This window comes from Nicotiana tabacum, chromosome 24 (assembly GCF_000715075.1).
Source record: "Nicotiana tabacum cultivar K326 chromosome 24, ASM71507v2, whole genome shotgun sequence".
NCBI classification, from domain to species: Eukaryota; Viridiplantae; Streptophyta; class Magnoliopsida; order Solanales; family Solanaceae; genus Nicotiana; species Nicotiana tabacum.
This window is the reverse complement of record NC_134103.1, coordinates 93,540,401-93,549,198: the sequence shown is the minus strand read 5'-3', so window position 1 is coordinate 93,549,198 and position 8,798 is coordinate 93,540,401. Positions and strand designations below refer to the sequence as shown.

General features: G+C 37.2%; 1 protein-coding gene across 2 annotated transcripts; it reads left to right on the top strand.

The window, feature by feature from the left end:
- Positions 1–2,571: 2,571 nt before the first annotated feature.
- On the top strand, positions 2,572–8,366 carry LOC107788674 (serine/threonine protein phosphatase 2A 57 kDa regulatory subunit B' beta isoform-like). Of its 2 annotated transcripts, XM_016610374.2 has the most exons (3): positions 2,572–3,948; positions 7,755–8,091; positions 8,197–8,366. In XM_016610374.2, the coding sequence occupies exons 1-2, from the start codon at positions 2,770–2,772 to the stop codon at positions 8,055–8,057; spliced, it is 1,482 nt and encodes a 493-aa protein (XP_016465860.1). In that variant the 5' UTR covers positions 2,572–2,769; the 3' UTR covers positions 8,058–8,091; positions 8,197–8,366. The 2 variants fall into 2 exon arrangements, with proteins under 2 accessions (XP_016465860.1, XP_016465859.1); XM_016610373.2 differs by having other exon boundaries at positions 7,755–8,366.
- Positions 8,367–8,798: the final 432 nt, after the last annotated feature.

Below are 8,798 nucleotides of genomic sequence, written 5' to 3'. Positions count from 1 at the left end.
TGGATATACATATATATTTTGGGATGGATCTTCCCTAGGCTAGATTGGTCATATACAGTACTGAGTGATTGAGTATTTTAGATTGTGAGTACATGGAGTTTTCATTAAGGTGCATCACATACAGTATGTACATTGGCATGTAAATACAAAGATGTCATATTCCTCGTATTGTTCAGAATTGATCGGTTTTATTTATACTGAAAGCAACTGTTGAACTTGAAAGCATGCCTACATTTATGTATTGTTATTATTTATACTAGACTGTATTTGCGGAGCTCGTCACTACTTTCAGCCCAGAGGTTAGTTTTGTTACTTATTGAGTTGGTTGTACTCATACTACACTCTACACATCGTGTGTAGATACAGGTACTTCCAGATACGACAGTTGCCAGATTTGAGGATTTATCTGTTGGAGACTGTCAAGGTAGTTGCTCGGTATCCGCTAACCTTGTCTCTCTTTCCTTTAGTTATTGTACTGTTCTATACTTTCAGACATTGTTTTATCATTCAAACTTTGTATTCATATTAGATGCTCATGTACTCATTGACACCGGGTTTTGGGGGTGCTTATATATGTATTTGTGAGACTTCTTCTATTGCATTTAAATACTATATTTTCAAACTTAAAAGATATGGTGGTTTATTAAGATTATCGGTTTGCCTAGTATTGAGATAGGCGTCATCACGATAGGTGAGATTTTGGGTCGTGACAGCACGAGCAGTTGTGAATAGCAAGTTAATGCTCCTCCGGTGAGGGTCTCGCCGAATTGTTTTCAACAAGATGGAGGATATTTGTTCCTTGGCGAGATCATTGTCTTTTAGCGCAGTGACATAGTGAGTCACATGATCTTCGGGGTCGATCATACTATCATATATTTTCATATAAGGCGGCATCTTGAAGGTCTTGGGTATGGCATGTGGGGCAGCTTCATCACTGTAGGGTTGCTCAACGAACCGACTAGCATCTATTTTTGGCAAGAGTTTTGGGGCACTCGGTATTTTGTCAACTCTTTCTTGGTGCTCTCTCATTTGGTCCCGAAGCATTTTATTCTCATTTTCCATTTCTTCCATCTTCCTCAGAATGGCTGTGAGGGTGTCGTCACCTGCATTATTAACAATGATGAGTGATACATGTTACTGGAGGGAGAGGGTCGTGCTGCTCGGTTGTTGTCGGTGTAATGCTAGACTTGCATTTTCTCTAGCTGCCTCTTGGGCAGGCTTATCGAGGATGCTTGTTAGCGTGTTTGTTAGCCAAGCCTCAAGTACTTTTTTCACTGCTGGTAGCGCCTCTTCCGTCGTGTACGTGGAAGCTCCTTTACCGCGGGATGTTGTGATACTGCCGTGAGGGAGGGGCGACCCACCTCGCTTGGGGGAGGCGCTGGACGTTATATTCTCGTCTTTTGTTTCAGAAACCTTATTAATGGTGTTCAAGAGGTTGGTGGTGAGATCGGCCACTGCCTTCATTCTTTCTTCTCAATTACCTGCCATGTCAGATCCGTGTGTACAAGAAAAAAAGAGTTTTGCTCTTTTTTTTTTTTTTTGTAAACTGTGTTACTTATAGATGTAGAAGAAACTAAAAATTTAACTAGGAAATTCCCACAGACGACGCCAAATTATTTGACCCAAAAAGTATAAATCTTCGGTTAAACTAATTAATTTTATGTATTGAGGGATTAAGCCTAGTTGATAATAATATCCCTGGATTTTTAACTAGCTAACACAAATAACGCAGGATAATGTTTGTTGGGGATTAAATGCAGTGGGCATTTAATATTTCAAGAGGAATAATGATAGAAGAATATCAAGTAATAAATAATAATAAATGATATTAGCGTAAATAAAGAGAATGATTCACCCAATATTGAATGAGGTGGATGATTTTTCTTTCTGACAGTGATGAGTGAAACTATTCTCGGATCTGATGGAAAAATATGGAATAATGGATAGTCGAATCTTATCAGAAAGGTAGTGTTTGTATCCTTTTCTAGAGAGTCTTCTTCTCAAAAAGTGCTCTTATCAGAAAATATTACATGTCCCTTTTCCTTTATCTCTTTTTCTATTTATATGGGACATATCCCTAGTTAACCCTAAAAACACCAGTACATAAAATATTCAGTGGAATATTTTCTTAAATATCCTATTACAAAAACTAGCCGTTAGTACCGCCCTTGATACTTGACCTTGGCCGTTATTGACCGCATGGCTGCGAGTCCCGCCGTCTACTAATCGACTCCGACCACGTCACTTTCCATAATCTCCATTCTAGATCCCATTGAGACAGATTTAGACCTGTACAACTAATACTTCGTATTTTTTTAATATCAAAATGGAATATTTAATTGGTTTTTTCTACCATTGTCAACTCTTATTTGGTAATTATAGGAAGTGAAATGTTTTTTTATTAGAGGAAAATATTTGTAAATAGAAAAAACAATAGGATAAGAAGAAGATATATAAAATGTCAAAAGAGCGCATTTACAATCAATCATTTTCATTAGCGTCCTTCAATTTGTAATTATCTCCACATTCGTCACTTTCTCTCTCTTCTCCTACTTAATTTTGTAATATCTTTAACATTTTCCCTATTTATATCTCTCCCCTCATTATCTCAACCGATCGCCGGAAAATTCCATTCCGTCCGATCACTTTCCCGACCTCCGGCGGTCATGGATCGCAGCTTCTACATGCTGATTGAATTTCCCGACGGTACTATTCCTCATCTCCGGTAAAAAGTTAGAGCTAGGGTTTTCGTATTGATTAGAAGTTAAAATGTTGAATAAAATCATAAAGCGAGGGCACAAAAAGGTGCCGAAATCAGAAGTATCATTAGATTACGGTCACGCGCCTCCGCTTCTGCCGGGAGGTAGGAATTCCGGCAATGTTTCGACGTCCGATGTGGTCGTAAACCACGCTTCGAGAGGCAGCATCGTAACAACAAACTCACCTTCCGTGATGGCGTCATCAGCAGTTCCAGCAGCACCTGGAAGCATCGAGAACCTTCCCTTGTTCCGTGACGTGCCGATATCCGAACGGCAAGTGTTATTTTTTAAGAAACTACAGATTTGTTGCTTTCAGTTTGATTTTACAGATACGATGAAATATGTGAGGGAGAAAGAGATTAAGAGACAAGCACTTGTTGAGCTTGTAGATTACGTTCAATCAGGTGCTGGCAAAATCAGTGAAAATAATCAAGAAGAAATGGTAAAAATGATATCAGTGAATATATTCCGTTGTTTACCTCCTGCGTCTCATGAGAATACCGGATCCGAAAATGTGGAACAACAGGAGGAAGACGAGCCGTATCTGGAGCCATCATGGCCTCATTTACAGCTTGTTTATGAATTGCTGTTAAGGTATGTGGTTTCATCAGATACTGATACGAAAGTAGCTAAGCGTTTTATTGATCATTCGTTTGTACTGAAGTTACTGGATTTGTTTGATTCTGAGGACCCTAGAGAAAGAGAGTATTTGAAGACGATTCTACATCGCGTGTATGGGAAGTTTATGGTGCATAGACCATTCATAAGGAAAGGAATTAATAATATCTTTTATAGGTTTATATATGAGACTGAGAGGCATAGTGGGATAGGTGAGTTATTGGAGATTCTAGGGAGTATTATAAATGGTTTCGCGTTACCCATGAAAGAGGAACATAAGTTATTCCTTGTTCGGGCACTCATACCACTACACAAGCCGAAACCAGTTGCAATGTATCATCAGCAGTTATCTTACTGTATTGTTCAGTTTGTTGAAAAGGATTACAAGTTGGCTGATACAGTTATAAGGGGTTTGTTGAAGTACTGGCCTGTCACTAATTGTCAAAAGGAAGTACTCTTTCTTCAAGAGCTAGAAGAGGTGTTGGAGACCACACAGGCGGCAGAATTTCAGCGCTGCATGGTTCCTCTTTTTAGACAGATTGCTCGTTGCCTTAACAGCCCACACTTCCAGGTTAAGGGGAACTTATAGTGTTTCTTGTTATCTCCTACCTGCATCCTTTATTCATTGATTTAGTATGCATTAGTAATTTCTATGGCAGATTTTTTTTACTTTATTTTTTTATTTGCATTGTCAATTTGATTTCCATTTGGTTGAATTGAGGGAAGAATAGAAAATTGATATGACTGTTTTCTCTTGTTTGGTTGGTTAGGTCCAATAATCTTCTTCCTTTACTTTTGTTTGTTTGTTTCTTGAGAATCATTATGGAGTGCACATGTATAACTGTGTTAATGAGTGGAAATGAAGTATATGGTGCTTAGATGAGAACATTTGGCATTTTCCCAATGCATCAATGATTTTTTTAGTTTAAGCCAAAGTAACTAACTTTTGAAGTAGGTCGCCAACTTCTGGGCACAAAAGCATAAATTTTTTTCTGATTCGTCATATGCATTAATTAATCTATGTATTGGGTGTTTCTCTGAAGTTACTTTATGTAGGTCTGAGAGAGGATCATTGAAAACTTTTTGGATTTGAGGATGTGCTTTTTACCTCTTCGCAAACTCTCTTATCTTCCATGCGAAAAACATGAATTTCTTTTCTTATATGTTTAGCTTCTTATTGGCGATTCCCCATAATTGCTAGCTTTTTATTCTCATTTTTTCATTCAGTAAAGGACAATTGGCATATCAAGTTAATGGAGGTTTTTATCAAATTTATTTGTTAATAGTTGCACTTTACTGTCCCTGTCCAGTCTGTTTTTATCATAAATATCTTTTTTTAATAAGTACTACTTTTTTCATAACTTTTGAAACAATCACTAATGGATGTAGTAGAAGCAAAATTTAACCTCTTTATAATTTTGAGACCATTTTAAGGAGTATGTCACAAATGTTTTATAAAAAATCCAGTATCTAAGATAGCTAGCGTCAATGCTGATCAGTACATAGGAAAGAATCACTAATGGATGTAATAGAAGCAAAATTTACATCCTTTTAAAATTATGAAACCATTTTAAGGAGTATGTCACAAATGCTTTATCAAAACTCAGTATCGAAGATAACTTCACGCGAATCATTGTGTGCTCGTAATGAAATTAGTAGTCCATTTAACGTCTTTGTCCTGTTGTCTACTTTATTGTCAAGCAAGAGGCTACCTTCTTCCAGAGGTCCCATCACCTAGCCGGTTATCTTGGCTTTATAAGCAAACTTGTATTGTTCCTTCTTGTAATAATGTCCGTAGCTTTTTCAGATCAACTACCTTACTTTCCTATATGGGTTGTTAATGTGACTATTACACTCCCCAAAAAAGGAACTTCGTTCTAAATTGCTCATACTTGATCTATAAACTTACTATCAAAAAGTTAAGGTGGTGGTTTGATGCTAATAAATTTAACAATAAATAAAAGCTAAGCTTTATTTTATGCTTGGGGTTAGATGAGAACATTTGGCATTTCTCCAATCTGCCAATGTGTTGTAATTATTTAGTTTAAGCCTAAGTAACTAACTTTTGAAGTTAGTTGCCAAATTCTGGGCACAAATGTATAAGTTCCTTCTGATTTGTCATATGCAGTTAATTAATCTATGTATTGGGTGTTTCTCTGAAGGCACTTTATGCAGGCCTGAGAGTGGATAGTTGAATAATTGTTATGTTTGAGGATGTGTTTTGGACCTCTTTGGAAGATCCCTTATCTTCCATGTGAAAAGATGAATTTTCTTTTCTTGTTTTTATTAGCTTGCTGTTCGCTATATTTCCCATAATTGCTAGCTTTTTATCCTCATTTTTTCATTCAGCTAAAGGGCAATTGACCTATCAAGTTGATGTAGATTCTTATCCGATTTCTTTGTCAACAGTTGCACTTCATTCTCTTTGTCCAGTCCCTTTTTATCATAATATCTTTCCTTTTTTGATAAGTACTAATTTTGTCATAACAATATGGAGTTGCTTTCCACTATTTTCTTTTGCAAGTCTGAAGCTAACTTCACGTGGAAATTGTGTTTGGCTTCTTATAGATCCCTGTGCTACAACTTTTCTATAAAGCATTTCTATCCTTCATAATACTGTCCAATTTAGACCTGTCACATGAACATTAGAAATGCGGACAAAATGCTTAGTCTTATCAGCCATTATTCTTGCTTCTTCTATGGAATGAGTGTCGTCATATCCTTGGCGTCAGTGCTGTTCGGTACATATGAAACAATTACTAATGGATGTATGTAAGCAAAATTTGACTCTCTAAAATTATGAGACACTCTTAGGAGGGTGTCACAAATGCTTTGAAACAAAATCATTATTTAAGATAGCTATACACGAATCATTGTGTCCTTGCACTTTTAGTGGTCAGATTAACATTTTTATTCCTGTCTAATTTATTTGTCGAGACAGAGGCTACCTTCTCTCAGAGGTGTCCGATCACCTAGCCGATCATCTTGGCCTTATAACCAAACTTGTAATGTTCTTTCTTGTAATATTATCTTATATGTTACTAGACTCTCCACTTTGTGTTGTTCAGCTGTGCTATCAAGATGGCGTACAAAAATATAGGAGGTGAATAACTTTAATTCAAAAGAAGAGTTTTTAGGCATGAGAGAGTGTGAACCTGCAAAATTTTAATGTGACTACTTGTTTCAAAACTTTAAAGCTCTAGCTAAGAAAAGGAGGAGGTTGAGGAGAAGCATACCCTTACTAGAGTATTTTTTCATAAAAGTTTTGTTTACTGGGAGATAACAGATAACATTTTTCTTTCTTTGTTATGGTGAAGAAATTAGTTGTTTGATGCAGACCGACTGGCCAGTTTTTTTCTATTTACATTGAACCATAGGATGTTGTCAAGAAAGTAATAGACAGAGTGCTCATAGGAGGAAGTACCTGCACCTTGAGGGAGGGGAGTAGCTAAATCGATGTCTAATCGCTTTAGGGGATTCTTCGGTAGTTTTAAAAATTTTTGAGGGGAAAGGAAGAAATAGAGAAACTAATTGTATTATCTTTTTCTTGCCTGATTGTGCATTACAAAATGCACTTTGACGGTGCACTGACTCGGTACTGTCATGGCATTGACTTAGGCATTGATATAATGATGACTTGGAATAAACATGGTGATGATTAGGCACTCAGGAGGTGTTTGTCGTGGCTGAGTTTTGTGTTATTTCATACTTCCAAGTCGAAACGCCAGCATTTAAAAATCCTTATCATTACCTAAAATCTTTCTTCTTTCTCTTTCTACATTTCTGAAACATGTGGACCCAATCCTCTCATGTTCCAGCTACAACTAGCAATATACACCAAAATTTCCTACCTTCTCATCCTCCCTTTCTTTAAAAGGAAAAACTTCTAGCAACATGGAAATATCATGACAGAAAGCATGAAGATTGGATAAAGGTAAAGTTGTCCTTGTGTGACCTATTAGTCACGGGTTTGAGCCGTGGAAGCATCCACTAATGCTTGCATTAGGGCATTAGGCTAGGCTGTCTACATCACACCTCTTGGGTGCGGCCCTTTCCTGGACCCTGCGTGAATGAGTGCCTTGTACACCGGGCTATCCTTTTTTTAAAGCACGAAGATTGAGGTTTATAGAAAAAATTCCAGAACTTTCTTTGGATTCCAACCTTTGTCTTTTACATTTTATGAAGCTGACTGTTTTTTCCAGTATTTTGTACTTTTCCTCTTTGTATATTTGCAGCAGCCTTCTATTAAGAAATGTTCTAGTTTTAAGTTAGACTTTATACTAGCTTTATATTGAAATTTGTGAGAATAATTCTTAGGATAATGAAATGACAATTAGAACATCCTTGTGATATTTTTGAAGCAAATTTATATTTCAGGTTGCAGAGCGAGCCCTATTTTTATGGAACAATGAGCATGTCGTGGGATTGATTGCCCAGAACCGCAACGTTGTATTGCCAATCATTTTTGATGCTCTGCAAAAGAACATAGATAATCACTGGAATCAAGCTATCCATGGGCTGACTGTAAATGTTCGCAAAATATTCATGGAAATGGATGCTGATTTGTTCGATGAGTGCCAAAGACAGTATTCTGAGAAAGCAGCTCGAGCCACTGAACTTGAAGAGCAACGAGAATTAAGATGGCAGAGATTAGCAGCTGCTGCAATACAAGGATGTTAAAGGGCACATTAATCGCTATTCCTGATTCATTAAGGTGGGATTAGACCCCAAATCCAAAACTGGATACGTGGCCCACAACCATGGTCATTTGTTGTAATTGTATTCTAATTTTTTCTTAGTGTTTGTTCGTTGGTTTCAGTTTGTCGAATCATTGAAGATGAGCGGGAATGCAGCAGCGTGTAATTCATATATGTATTTGATAATTGCTTGTCTCGTGCTGCAGCTCAAGAATGGTTTTGTTTAAAGTATTATCTTGTGTAACTTGTTCTGTAATTTTTTCCCCCGTTAGAGACATTTTTTTCTTTCTTCAGTGAACTTTGAAGGCAACAATTTCTGATGTTTACGCCAGTTGCACATAGCTAGTCGTTAGGCAATGCTATCTTTTTAATATATTTGTTCAAACAGTTATCACGTTTGGAAACCTCCATGTGTTAGTGTATTATCTGTATTTTGGTCAATGGCGGAGAACTCCTTGTTGAATTGAGTTAATTGACTGTTTTTGTAGCAACTCAAATCCTAATACATCTTAGCGGCACCCGGATGAATGGAGTATAGCGAACTGTGGGCCTCCTGAAGAATCAACTCACGAAACCCATCAACATTAGGCACACATAATTGGCCTTGTATCCGCAACATACCATCATCTCCAATAGACACCTCCTTGGCATCGCCGTGCTGTACCGTGTCCTTAAAGACAAACAAATGGGGGTCATCATACTGGCGCTCTCTGATGCCATCATT